We start from the raw sequence: 14,272 nt of genomic DNA, 5'->3' as shown, positions 1-14,272 counted from the left end.
TATCTCCTCTGGGAACTTGCTCTTTCAGATATCTCTTTACTCTCCCAAATTTCTAATCTCTCCCTGTCCACCGGCTCTTTCCATGATGCCCCATAAACATGCCAGCTGTTTTCTGTTAAACTTCTAGAAAAAGCTGTCTGCACTCATTGCTTCTACTTTCTCATTTCCCACATGTTTTTCAACCTCCTGCATCCTTGCTTCTGTCCTCACCACTTGGCTAAAGTTACTGTGTATAAGGTTACCAGTGATCTCTGTATTATTAATTCCAGTGGTCTTTTCTCAGTCCTCATCATTCTTGACTTCTCTGCCTCCTCTTTCTGACTTTCCCATCTCTGGATTTGTATGACATTGTTCTTTCATACTTCTCTTCCTCTCTGCTCTACCCATCCTTCTCAGTCTCTTTGCAGGATCTTCATCCATATCCTCCCGTAAGCACTGTCCCTGGGTGGGAGCACCACAGTGCTGGGTCCTGGACCCTCTTCTCCTTTACCTCTACTCTTTTACGGTGTTCACCTCTTGTTCCCGTGGGACCAACTATTATCTCTTGGCAGATAGCCCTCATCTCAGTCCTGAGCTCTGGTGCCACGTCTCCAACTATCCGTTAAACAACTGAAACTCTGAGTCATCCTTCATTCTTCCTTTAGCCTTTTCGTCCCCCAGGGATCAATCTGTTGGTAAGTCATACCTCTTCTGCCTCCATGACATTCTCACCTACGTTCTTTTCTCTCCTCTCATGGGAGCCTTCCTACTTGTGGTCCTCATCACCTTTCACCTGGACTATTGTAGTAACCTCTGATTTGCACTCCCTCCCTTTTTTCAGTCTGTTCTTTTTATGCCAAAGTCATATCCTTAAAGAATAGGTTTAACCATGCTACTCTTCTGCTCATGAAGCTTTAATGGCTCCCTGTTGCCTCTAAAATCAAATGCAAATTCACCAGTGTATGCCTTGAAATTGGAATAACTTTCTAATTGTTCTCCTTGCATCTGGTCTCCTCTTCTTCAGTCCACCCTCCACAGAGCTACCAAAGTAATGTTCTTAAAGCATATGTATGATCTTGTCATTCCTCTGCTCAAGGAGTTTCAATGGTGATTTTTTGGCACTGGAAAAAAATTCAGACTTTTTTTGGGGAGGAGGGGAAGGGATCAGAGACACTTAAAGCCCTTCCCAGTTTGGCTCCAGCTTTTTTTTACACTAGGGTTACATATTACTTTCCTTTATATACTAAATGTTCCATCTGTACTGGGTTCTATTTATTCTTAGTAGAGAGCACCCCATCTCCTCTCTCCATGCCTTTACCCATGCTGTGCCCCATGCCTAAAAGGCTTTCCTTTTTCATTTTGCCTCTTGGGACCCCGCTCTCTTCAAGCTTCAGCTCAGAAGATAAGATGCCTCTTCCCATTTCCCATTTGTTGATACCCTTCCCCCATGACTTTTTATACATTTTGTATTTACTTATCTGTATTGCTCAGTATGATGTAAACTCCTTAAGAGCAGATGCAGCTGCATTTTTCCTCTGTTGCTCACCGTGCCTGTCCCAGAGGTGCTCAGAAAGTGGTCGTGAAATTGAAGAGCTCAGCCAAGGAGAAGGAGTCGGCGCTGTTCTTCCTCTTCTTTTTGAATTTTTTTGTATTTAACCTGTGGTTTGGGTGGATTTTTTCCCTAAACTTTCCAATTTTAGCAACTTAGAAAGTTGTCTTATTTATAGACTTTCTCATCTTTGGTATTTAGTGAAGTGATAGGGTTTGAGAAGAGGAGAATTCTCTTACTTTTTTTGTTTAATTTCTTCATACAATTGCCTTGCATTGTCTCTTGAGTAGTTTTTTTTTTTTTTAAGTTTTCATATGCATATGTTGGTGTGCCTCTTCATATCCCCTACAACTAGCACAGTCCTGGGCACACAGAAGGTGCTTGGTAAGTGTTTATTCATTGGTGGAATGTTAGAGATGGCAAGGCTGAAGGGATTAGGAAGGAAAAGGTAATTGCTTATTACATAGCTTCCTTGACCTCCTTCCAGATTATGAAAGTCCATTCAGGTGATGGATTCAAAATGTAGAATGAGACATTTTTTAGACCTAGACAGTACAAGAATTTGTTTGGCCCAACTATACACATTTATTACAGGGGTTTTGTTTTTCTTTTTTTCTTTTTAATGAGAGAGAAGGAGAGAAAGAAAATAAATGCTTGTTAATTGAAATTTTACATTTAAAAAATAAACACCATTTTCTTTTTAAGTGATATTTACATGAACAAAAAAAACTCAGTTTTTTATAGTCTATGATGAATTTGTTATAATCACTTTAAAAAGATGCCAGTAATGTGCAAATAGTTATATTTTACAGAACTCTTCTGATAAATACACCTCACAAAAGGCAGAATGAGGAGAAAAAAATGTCATCATAAAACATTTGGAGAAAAACATCCTGTCATTATTGTAAAGCATTTGGAGTATCCTTAGGGTGGGAGTCAAATGAATCAGAGGCATCTGTGTCCTTAATGTTGTTACCACTTTTGTAGGTGTCACAGGACTTTCCGTTTCTCCATCCGAGTGAAACCAGCGTCCTGAATCGACTCTGCCGCCTTGGCACGGACTATATTCGCTTTACAGAGTTCATTGAACGATATACAGGCCATGTGCAGCAGCAGGTGGGTGGTCGGCCCTTGAGGACAGTGGTGATGTTTTTTATACGTCTTGCATTTGGGCTCAGAAGAGCGCCAAGTATCGGTAGTATTAATAGTAACATTAATAACAGTGTTACGAATAATATTAATGACAGGAACATTTATAGAGTCACTGAATTTGAGAATTAAATAGCCCAAACTCTTACTACAAGCAGTCCTTGAAGACTTCTAATGGGAGAGAATTCATTACTTCCTGAGGTAACCCATTCCCTGCTTGGATAGGTCTAAGTCAGGGGCGGGGAACCTGCAGCCTCATGGCCACATGTGGCCTTCTAGGTCCTCAGGTACAGTCTGTTGATTGAGTCCAAGTTTTACAGAACAAAGGAGATATGTTCTGTGAAGTTTAGGTTCAGTCAAAGGGCCACTTTTGAGGACCTAGAGGACCACATGTGGCCTTGAGGACACGGGTTCCCCACCCCTGGTAGATGTTAGGAAGTTTTTTCCTGACATTGAGTATAAATTTGCCTCTCTGTGATTTCAACTCCTAGCTTCCTAGAAGCATAACAGATCCATGTGATGAATGAAAGAGAGAGTCCTGTGGAAGATGGAATTCCCCTAAGGTTATTTACAAATGTGTCGTTATTTGAATTGTTTTTCTGTAAGTTCTGGGAGTTTTTGTTCTACAGCATAAGAGTCAGCAGCGTACGATGTGAAGAGTGCTGGGTGGGGATCTGGTTCTGTCACATACTTCCTATGTGACCTTTGAGGAAGTAACAGAACCTCTCTGGTCTCAGAAGAACATCTGTCTATGAGTGGCATTATACACATTAGAAAGAGAGAGAAGGGAGTTGGAGGCTGGTTTTAAATTTAGACTTCTGGCTGGGCTTTTGCTCAAGTTGGAGTTAAAAATATGGGTTCCGCAGATCCAATAGTTCTCAAGGAAGATGGATTTTTTTCAACAGAGGAGGAATTCTGTCCTTTTTCTTTTTTCATCACAAAGTTTTTATTCTTCCTTAAGGCAAAGGGTTAAGAAGGTTCTGGCTTAAAATAAACATGACATCAGTTTTGGAAGGTGGGAATAGGAATTATGACTCACACTGATATAAATATTTACAAAATGCTTTCCTCGCAACATCCTTTTAGGTAGGGAGTATAAATATATTTTTCCCATTTTACAGAGAAGTAAACCCAGGCTCAGAGAAGTGAGGTGACTTTGCTTCAGGCTGTCCACCTAATCGGTCTTGGAACCAGCACTAGAGTTCAGTTTTCCTTTGTCTTAGGACCAGTGCTCCACACTGCACCAAATCTGGACTCAGTCCCCAGTTCTACCTCTTGTGACCTTGGACAGATCACTTAACCTCTCTGAACCTCTTCCTCATCTCTGAAGTGAGAAAGTTGGACTGGATGAACTCCAAGGACCTTTGGTGTTGTCAATCTGTGGTCCAACAATGTTAATGGGCAAACTATTTCCCTCACTCCGTTGTATGTTTCTTCTTACGGAGGTTAATTTGACACAGCTATTCAAACATCAGCAGTACAACTAATAATGACGTAATAACAACAAAAAGGATAGTATTTAAATAATACTTAAAGGATTTTGTAAAGCACTTGACAGATGTACCATTTGGTCCTCACAGCAGCTCTGGGAGGTAGGTGCTGTTAGTATCCTCATTTTACAAAGGAAACTGAGGCAGACAGAGGAAGTTTTACATGTCTAGGGTTCCACAGCTAGGAGGTGTTTTGAAGCCATATTTGAACTCAGGTCTTTGTGACTCCAGGTTCAGCACTTGATCTGCAAGTCCCAATCCTGGAGCTAATTTAATTAGCCTTTGTTTAATCGCAGGATCACCATCTGTCCCAGCAAGGCCAGGGTGGATTACATGGAATTTATTTGCGGGCCTTCTGCACAGGTCTGGACTCCATCCTGCAGCCATATCGTCAAGCACTGCTTGACTTGGAGCAAGAGGTGAGGTAGAGAAGAGGAGAAAGAGGCAGGCAGTAATGCCCCTGAGTCCCCCAGTTTCCTCACTAGACCACATCCTTGGAAAGAAAATGCGGTCCTCCCTCCCCACCATAGCTTGTCTTCCTTTAATTAGGGTTTCAGAATTGGGAAAATGCCTTTAATGAGCATATACCACTATAAGCTCTCCGTATTGTTCATTTAATGATCAAAGTAACTTCTTGCCTCTGTAAGAGGTTCCAGGGTATTCTGTGAACATTTTGCTTTCAGTTTTTAGTGACCTGTATCACTTTAGTGACCCTGTATCACTATCTTCTGTGGGAACCTAAAAGCACTCATTACCACAAGGTCTGTTCTCTCCCTCTCCCCAGCCAGTGTTCTTAGGTCATAGGTTAGAAACTTTTTGAGATGGTGTTTTTCTAATTATGTTTTTTATTGCAGTTCCTTGCTGACCCTCCCCTTTCCATATCACATGTCAATTACTCCTTGGACCAGGTATCTTTGGAGATAATGGAATATCTTGGGTTCTTTTTGTCTGTTCTCTCAGTCTTTTAGGTATATTTGACTAATCTAGTATTTTGAAGAGCTCTCCTACTTCCAGATTCGGAATTTGAATCTAAAATTTTACATTTTGTACATTTAATCTGCTTTATTATATGAGCATTATTTCATGAATTCTGAAGATAAATCGTCTCTTAACATTTGGTACTAAAGTTGTCCATGTTGATGTTATACTGACTATCCTGCCAGCCTCCAAAATAGGTGTTTCTAGCTAAAGATAGGCTGAGAGGAGTAGGCCCTTTTTTTGCCTCTTCTGGCTGGAGTTGATCTCTGTATCTTCATTCAGAAACGCCATCATTTCCAGAGCTTATGTTTATACTCCCTCTCTTACATTTGGAACACGTAAGAGATTACATTAGATTAATTAACTTTTGCTTTGCTTTGTAGTTCCAACTTCTTTTTCCCTCAGTGATGGTTGTTGTTGAACAGATTAAGAGTCAGAAGGTAAGCACTTCTTTTATTCTGGTTAATGATGTACGTAATTCAGTGTGCTTAGTGATTTGCACCACATAGATTTCTTCAAACTGTTGTGTTTGGGGGAACCATGAAATTAGACCTGAGAAGGAAAGGCATCATACATGTTGATCATTGATGGGAGCAAGGAGCTTTTTCCTCAAGGTCATGCTTCAGTATTAAGAGGTCACCATGCCTAAGTCATTCACCTAACTTTGTTAAATGTACTTTTTACTTAGGTTGTTGCTATTATTACTGTCATGGAAAAATTGATTCCAAGTATTCTGGGAGACTGTTGGCTTTTGGGATCTGAGCTAGTAACTCTGAGATCAGCAAGTGCTGAGTAGATTACCTAGTCAAGTTGGGTTGTGAAAAGTACCCTCTGGCTCCCTGAGTCCTTTTCTCTTGAGTTGTTATAAGAACAATCACAGGAAGCAGCCTTGAAAGTAGTATAATTTTTACAAATTCATCCACAGCATTTTAAAAAAATCTGCAGTGAGACAATTGGGTTGCATGTGACACACTCCTGTCCTCTTTCCCTCCTTCTACACACTCCCAACCCCAGAGATATTTAATGAGACCTTTGTAAATGTCACACAGATGCAGAATACATATCAATACTAATGTATATGGGCTCCCTCCCTCTTGCCCCCTTCTCTTTCTCTCCCCCCCCAACTCTGATCTGTCTGTCTGCCTCTCTTACACATACACACTTGTACTTATGCATACACATACACACACACACACACACACACACACACACACACACACACACACACACACAGAGTAAATAAGTGCCACTTCTTCAGCTAAAAAGCCCAACCAGATAATTTAGGCCAAAGAATTGAATGAAGGGTAGGACTCAGTCCCACATAGAGGTAACCATAGCACAGAGGCAAAAGTATCTAATTTGGCTTCTTTCTTTGATGAATTGGACCAAACAGTTGCCAGCCCTCTACTTCATTTTGTGTTGTGTAGACACATACCCAGCTGTATGCACAGTGAGTTGTTTAAGTGCATCCCCTCCATTCCTGGAAGCCTTGTGTGGGCTTCTTCATGGACCTCTCTACCCCTGCAGCTTCTTTACACTCCCCTGTCCCCCCAAAATGAGAAGAAAAGTACCACCATGAATGGAGTTATGAGCCAGATGAAAATTTTCTCTCCTTTCCCATGTTAGCCTTCTCTGTCTCATTTCAATTGGGAAAGGAGAGTGAAAAATCCAAGAAGAGCTGGTGGTTCACTCACCTTCTTTTCCACGATGGGCCTAGGGATGCTGTGGGCTGAAGTTCAGCAGAAATAGAAAAGATTTGCACATTTTACTAGACTTCACTCTGCACAATTGGAAATGTGCTACATCCATGTTATCCTTTCTGACTACAGAAGCAAAGATAAAAACTCTCTCCTTAAAGAAGCTGATGGGGGGGCCGGTAGTTTTTACTTCTGAATTAACATATTCATTCTTGGCTGATGAATCTAGAACCTGTAATCTAAACATTTAAACATTCTTATGCAGTATCTTTGTGGAGAAGTTCTACTTTCTTCTTCCAGAACAAGCTAATAGGCATATCCCCAAGTAGATCTGGCTCAGGAGGAGATTGACTGACCCATTCAGTCACTTTTAGGAAACCCAATGGAATATGTAGCTAGTAGCACCTGCAAATATGGGGATCCAGGAAGGCTTCTTGCAGAAGGGGGGACTGTAGCTGAGACTTGAAGGATCCAGGAAAACTAGGAGGCAGAGGTGAGGAGGAAAGATTTCCAGGCATGAGTGATAGCTGGGGAAAATGCCTGAAGTCCAGTGACAGAATGTCAGCAATGAGGCCACTGTCACTGGATCAGTGTGTGCGTGTGTGTTTGTGTGTGTATTGGGGGAGTGAGATGAGGGAGTCACTATTGATGTGTAAGAGGTAGGAAAGGACAAAGTTATGGAAGTGCCACTGGAATTGATTCAGTAGGTCCCTCCTGGACCAATCACAACTGAATGTACAATTTAAACTGTGCAGCAGGCACTGTATAATTTTTAGAAGTTTATCTTTTCCACAGATTCATGGGTGTCAGATCTTGGAAACAGTATACAAATACAGCTGTGGGGGACTGCCTCCTGTACGCAGTGCGCTAGAAAAGTAAGTCACAAAAACTTAAATAAGATTGACACAGTTCATCAAGACCATTTTATTTGCATATGATCTAAAACTTCTCCAAAATAGTTAGTAATAGATGGGACTGAAAAGCTAACACTGAGCAGATAGGTCTATATGATCAAAGTAGGAGAGGCCAGGATGCCAGCCAATAAAGAATCCAGGATGGTACTACATAAAAGAGAATGAATTAGTGTGGATGACTTTAAGGTCCCTCTGATTGTCAGATCCCATCATCCTTAGGGTGTTACCATTATATATGCTGGGTTTTGCTTGGCTATATTTGAGTATATCTTTTAAAGTAATTGCTATTTTCAGTCAGTAAGTCAACCGGCATTTTATTAAATGTTTACTATTTGCCAGGCTCTTTGCTAAGCCTGAAAATACAAAGAAAGGTAAAAATACTGTCCCTCCTCTCAAGTATCTTATTTTCCTAATGGGAGAAACAACTTTTAAACTATTTACATATAAGATATTGTTTATATGGAGTAGTTGAAAAGTAATTTCAGATCAGCCACTGGTATTGGGGAGGGACCAGGAAAGGCCTCCAGTAGATGGTGGGATTTGAGCTGAGTCCTGAAGTAAGCCAAGGGAGCCAACATGTGGAGAGTAGAAGGAAAAACCTCCCAGGCAGTGGGACAGCCTGTAACAAAGCATGGAGTTAGGAGAAGGCAGGAGCTGCTGGATCGTAAAGTATATGGAGAGAAGTAGAGGATAAGAAGACCGGAAAGGTAAGAAGGGGGCTAAGCAGAGAATTTTCTGTTTGATGCTGGCGGTGGTAGGGAACCAGCTCATATTGCCCATTTTATCTTACCTTCTTTAAAACTTGAAGTTAAGCTTCTGTCCTGGGTGGAAAGACTGGACTCTGATCTCCAAGTTTCCTTCTAATTCTAATATTTGGTTACTGCACAAGAACATCTTGGAAATACTTGAGCTAGTTCTGGAGAGGGTGCTTGATCTTCTCTTTTCATGTATTTTTGTAATGCTCCATTTCTAATTGAGTCATCCTCCCTTACCACATCCATTCCCTTCCTTTTTGGTGAAACAAGAGAAAATGAGCAAACTGCTTTTGCTGGCAGAGAAACAGACTTCTCTGAGCTCATCTCATTGTGTTTTAGCAGGAATTTTCAGCTCTGAAACTCTTACGCAGGGTGAGAATAAACAATATGGAAAAGAAACTGTCAAAATAGCTGAAGGACATTTTAAACTTAATATGGGAACTTTAATTATAAGAAATTTAATGACTAATTCCAAAAAGATAGGAATAAAAATGGAATGATTATTTTTAGTGTAATGGACAGTTTCCCTTCTGACTCACCAAATTCTTACTCAGATCTTGGCCAGTACCCTCTAGTGACGTCCCAGAATGGCCTGGGTGTTTGTGCCCAGCAAGGGCTTTTATGGCATTGGTTTTTCTCTCCCTTTCTCCACTCAGGATCTTGGCAGTGTGCCATGGGGTCATGTACAAGCAGCTTTCTGCCTGGATGCTACATGGCCTCCTCTTGGACCAACACGAAGAGTTCTTTATTAAACAGGGCCCATCTTCTGGCCTTGTCTCTACTCAACTGGAGGAGGAGGAGGAAGACCTGGGCATTGGAGGCCTGACAGGGAAGCAGTTACGAGAACTTCAGGACCTGGGGAGGATTTGAAGGGAAAGGCAGTACATTCCACCAGATAGTGACCCCTTCGCCCTCTCACATGAGCTTGCACTGAGCCTGCCACCTCGGTGCCATCTGCGCCACTTCCTTCAGCCTGTCCCTCCTGATATTTGCCTTTGTCTGAATGAGGTTTGCAGGATGCATGGGAAAGAGCGCTGAAGAGTACAACCCCCACCTCCTTTGCTTGTTTGTCTAGGTCCAGACTTAACCTCCCTGGGGCCTATTTTCCTCGTCTCTAAAATGAGATTGGACTTGATCCAGTTCCAGACCCGTGAGTCTATGATAATCCATTAGGCTGGGCAGTTGTGAGGCCTTCTTCATACCATACTAATACCATACTTAGGAAGTGGACAGCTCCTTAAGTTGTGTCTCTCTGGCAGCTTTTTGATGCAGCTCAAGGTCTTAATTAGGATTCACAAAAACCTATATAGATGCCAGTGTATTACATAAGAATCATAAATTCTTGGAACTGAGCATAATAGGATTTTTTTTTTTAGGACTTCACAGGTCTAGTCCAACCTACTCATTTTACAGAGGAAGGAACTAAGGCTCAGAGCAGTTGAATGATTTAGCTAGAGTCCTGTAACTAGTTAATGGCAATGCTAGAACTAGAACGTTCATGTGTTGTGCCTCTCCTGCCTGCTAGCCACCAGGCTAGACTACCTCCTTGCAAGCACAGTACATGCCTGGCAGGTGGGAGTTGTACATCCCTGGGTTTAAAGTCCCTATTGCCCAATATATTAACTATGGAATATAAAGGATGGAGATAGATAGAGTTACTGCATACTTTCTTGTTTCCTTTGTCACTCTGTATCTCCTCACCCAGCGCCTGATTGAGGAAGAGAACATGCTGGCCCCATCCCTGAAGCAGTTTTCCCTTCGGGTGGAAATACTTCCTTCCTATATTCCAGTGAGAGTCGCTGAAAAAATCCTGTTTGTAGGAGAGTCTGTACAGATGTTTGAGAATCAGAATGTGAATCTGACCAGAAAAGGTAGGAAGTCCTGTCCTAACATCTCATCCCCAAGAGCTGGTCAAGAGCAGCTTTTATTGCCCATTGCCTCATGAGCCAAGGCAGTGGTCAGTGTAGTACATCATATTTTGAAATAAATCTTGTAAGAGGGCACCATGATGCTTCTTGTCAGAAATCTTCAAAGCAAGGGAAGTGGCACCCAGTGGTTAAGAGCAAAAATTATTGCCCTGTATTTACTAGACCCTGGTTAGTTAGATTGTCTATAGTAACAAATGAAAGAATCAGAGCGTTGTTGATAGCATAGCTCCGAGGGTCTCTCCTCCTACTGTCCATGATACACAGGATCTATTTTAAAGAATCAAGAAGACACCTTTGCTGCCGAACTGCATCGCCTCAAGCAGCAGCCTCTTTTCAGCCTTGTGGATTTTGAGCTGGTGGTGGACCGGATACGCAGCACTGTTGCTGAGGTTTGCCTTTTAAGTGTCTGATCCAGCATATGTTTTCTGAGGGGGTGGATTGACCTGGAAAGATAGAGAGTGGAGCACAGCAGCTGCTTCTTCTAGCTGGCACTAGAGACCAGGGTGAAGAAATGATTCCTCAGGCCAGACGCTTTCTCCGTCTTTGGGTTTTAGGAATGCTGCCATAGTAAGTGTCCTTCCCTCTTACTGAGCTCAGTCTCTTATGGGACATGGAATGCCTTGCTAGCTGCCTGACGGTGACAGAGACACAATCCACTCAGCATCTCGCGTCACAACGTTTTCTTTAGTTGAAGGAATAGATGAGATCTTTGTTTCACTTTGTGTGTGTATTTCTGCTCCACGGGAGCTTGGGACCAGATTGGGTTTTCCACTAAAGAACAAAAGGACGAAGGGCTAAGCTCTCTTGCTGCTGCCGTCTGTACAGGGTCTAGTAGCAGGTTTTCAGAAGGGTTTTTTGTAGACAGTTTATTGTCATGATCATATGAGTAGTATTCTTTCCTGAGTCATTCAGTGGAATATAGAGCAGCTTTTTAAATAAAGAATCCTCCTTTGTAATGGTGTTCTCAAAATGGGATTTCACTGATGTTCTTGTTTCCTCAGCATCTATGGAAACTTATGGTGGAAGAGTCAGATTTATTAGGCCAACTAAAGGTAATAGTTTCATTTATTTTTCTTTATTGTTAAAATGTAACTAACAGGAAATGACCTTTGCCTTCCCTAACTCTATTGATTTGGGGAAAAAAACCTATCCCTGGATTCTTAGGATGACCTTGTATACTCTTCCCCAAAATGAGCAGCCCATTGCTGGGTGTCATCTGAAGGAATAATTCCTTCCAGGATTTGCTTCTGTAAATACAAACATGATTGTAGAGATATACCATACTGTAGGACAAAGAGATAGACATAAGTTTTCTTGTAATTTTATCATTTGTGTTGCCACCAAGTAAAGATATCAAATATACTGTAATCTTCCTGGCTTAACAGCACCACTAAAATTTCTCTTCTTGATATGCCTGTTTAGAGGGGCAGAATCTCACATCCATCTGTTGGGGACAGGAAGGAAATGACACTGTGTTCATTGGTATGGGGAATTCCCAAGGAAAAACATTCTATCAGTGTATATCAGTACCTTCTCTGCAACTCCTTGTTTTAGAGAATTTATGTGGAGGTTGAGTGATTTGCCCAGGGTCATACAACCAAGATCTATCCCAAAAGGGACTTGGACCCAGGTCTTCTTGACTCTGAGGTTGGCTCTTTATCCACTGTACCACGCTGCCTCCAAATCCATGTGTTAGTTGGGTCCTAATTAAGGAGACAGCTCTGCACTGTTTCTAGTTTAAAAGCCTTTCTACAGTCTGGGAACCTACTTTGCCAGTGTTACTTCATACTATTCCCTTTCATGAGCTCTGTGTTCTGACCATTATGATAACTAACTGTTCCCAAATGCTTCGTCTCCAGCCTCTTTCTTCTCACATGAGCCATCCCCCCCATGTCTGGAATGCATTCCTTTGTCATCTCTGCTTTGCAAAAGTCCTCGTCTTCTTCCTTCAAGGCTTAACTTGGGTTCCACTTCCTCAGGGAAGCCTTCGCTTATCTCCCCAGTTTTTAGTGCTTTCTGCTCTAATTTATCTTTAGTTTTACTTATTTAGGTAAATATTCCATCTCCCAAGTAGACTATAAGCCACTCAACAGTAGGGGTAATTTAATTTTCTTCTGTGTGTTCCTCTCTCCTTGGACAGTGCCTTATACATAATAGGAGCTTTGTGAATGCTTTAATTGGATTGAATTCAATTCCTTGGATAGCGAAGAATTCCTAAGACTTGTGTGATTGTTGACTTGTATACTGACATTCTTTTTCAAAGATCATTAAAGACTTTTACCTGCTGGGACGAGGAGAACTGTTCCAGGCCTTCATTGACACAGCCCAGCATATGTTAAAGACACCGCCCACTGCAGTAACTGAGCATGGTAAGTACTCAACAGAAGAGTGAATGACTAAGTTACTTTCCTTGAGAGAAGAGCCCAACTCTCAGCTTCTTCATTGAGGGCTTGAGGGGCAGCCTCCTTACCTTCTGTTGCTGCCTAGGGAAGCCATTTCAGTGGGCCTGGATAGCTTCCATCACACTGCAGTCATCTCCTGGGACAAGCAGCCACATAACGAATGATATCTGTATGAAATGGTGTGGTCTGGACCCCAAAGTCAAATAGTGTTTGTTCCTGACGGTCAGGCAGGGTTGGATGGGAGAACATTTCTTCCAGGCTTCATCATATAGCCAGGTGCTATTATTTGCTCCTTGTTCTTTCTCTCTGCCAGATGTTAATGTGGCCTTCCAGCAGTCTGCCCACAAGGTGCTGTTAGATGATGACAACCTCCTCCCTCTGCTTCACCTGACAATTGAGTACCATGGAAAGGAACATAAGGGTATTAATTCCCTTTCTCTCTCCTTCGCATATCATTGTTCCTCCCTTTTTTCCTGATGCTGCTTCCTTCTCTGAAGACGCTTATATGGTTTTCATCTTAGAGTTATCTACCTTTAGCACTCAGGGGGTCCTAAGAAATCTTCTAGTTCAGCCTCTTCATTTTAAAGATTAAGAAACAGGGATACAGGGTGGTTACGCGACTTACCGAGACTCATGAGTGGCACAGCCAGGATTGGAATCCAGACCACTTCATTAGCAGCCAAGGGTTTTTTCATTATGCCATGCGTCAGTTCTTGTCTTATTCCAGCTGCCTCTGTCTCTAAAGACAACAAAATAATCTCTAAGATCTACCAAAAAACCTGCCTACACATTGTTTCCTTGCCCTCTGCCCACTATGTTTTCCTCCTTGTGTCTTAGACATCCCCCTGGTTTTTTCTCTCATGTTATTCATGTGCATTCTTCTTTCAACAAAACAAGTTGTCTGTCTTAATTAGACTGAAGTTTCTTCATTTTCTTTTTCTTTTTTTTTTTTTTGCCTTAGATGTTACTCAAGCACGAGAAGCACCTTCTCGGGACACCTCTCCCCGAGAAGCCCCTGCGTCAGGCTGGGCAGCCCTAGGTCTTTCCTACAAAGTGCAGTGGCCTCTGCACATTCTCTTCACTCCTGCTGTCCTGGAGAAGTAGGTTTACAAGACCTCTGTGAGCTTTTTGCTAGCAAACACTAACTATGGCAGGGAAGATAGAGGCCCTCTGACCAGTTGTTAGTAATCTGCAGGCCCAGGAGATACAACTTCAAGAATCCATCCATCTCCACCCCAGTCTATTTAACCTGCAGATGCTGACCTAAAACTGTTTAGAGAACTTCTGGTAAAAGAGCCCTTGGGGAAGTAGTATGGTTTAGTAGAAATAGCATTCACCTTGGAATCACTAAACCTGAGTGTGAATCCTGGCTGTGCCATTGGCTACCTCTGTGTTGATGGGCAAGTCATGTAAAGCCCCCAGGCCTTAGTG

The 14,272-nt window shown here is 42.0% G+C and overlaps 1 protein-coding gene across 1 annotated transcript in view; it reads left to right on the top strand.

The window, feature by feature from the left end:
- LOC140513829 (gamma-tubulin complex component 4-like) overlaps positions 1-14,272 on the top strand; it is a 28,732-nt gene that overhangs the window by 3,069 nt on the left and 11,391 nt on the right. The window contains exons 2-13 of the mRNA XM_072623836.1: positions 2,516-2,644; positions 4,464-4,586; positions 5,022-5,075; positions 5,529-5,585; positions 7,638-7,717; positions 9,168-9,368; positions 10,216-10,382; positions 10,704-10,828; positions 11,441-11,491; positions 12,703-12,808; positions 13,155-13,262; positions 13,803-13,941. Of these exons, the coding sequence (XP_072479937.1) occupies positions 2,516-2,644; positions 4,464-4,586; positions 5,022-5,075; positions 5,529-5,585; positions 7,638-7,717; positions 9,168-9,368; positions 10,216-10,382; positions 10,704-10,828; positions 11,441-11,491; positions 12,703-12,808; positions 13,155-13,262; positions 13,803-13,941 (1,340 nt within the window). The remainder of the gene's footprint in view (positions 1-2,515; positions 2,645-4,463; positions 4,587-5,021; positions 5,076-5,528; positions 5,586-7,637; positions 7,718-9,167; positions 9,369-10,215; positions 10,383-10,703; positions 10,829-11,440; positions 11,492-12,702; positions 12,809-13,154; positions 13,263-13,802; positions 13,942-14,272) is intronic.

This window comes from Notamacropus eugenii, chromosome 7, assembly GCF_028372415.1.
Source record: "Notamacropus eugenii isolate mMacEug1 chromosome 7, mMacEug1.pri_v2, whole genome shotgun sequence".
In the NCBI taxonomy this organism is placed as follows: domain Eukaryota; kingdom Metazoa; phylum Chordata; class Mammalia; order Diprotodontia; family Macropodidae; genus Notamacropus; species Notamacropus eugenii.
This window is presented reverse-complemented; position numbering and strand designations above follow the sequence as displayed.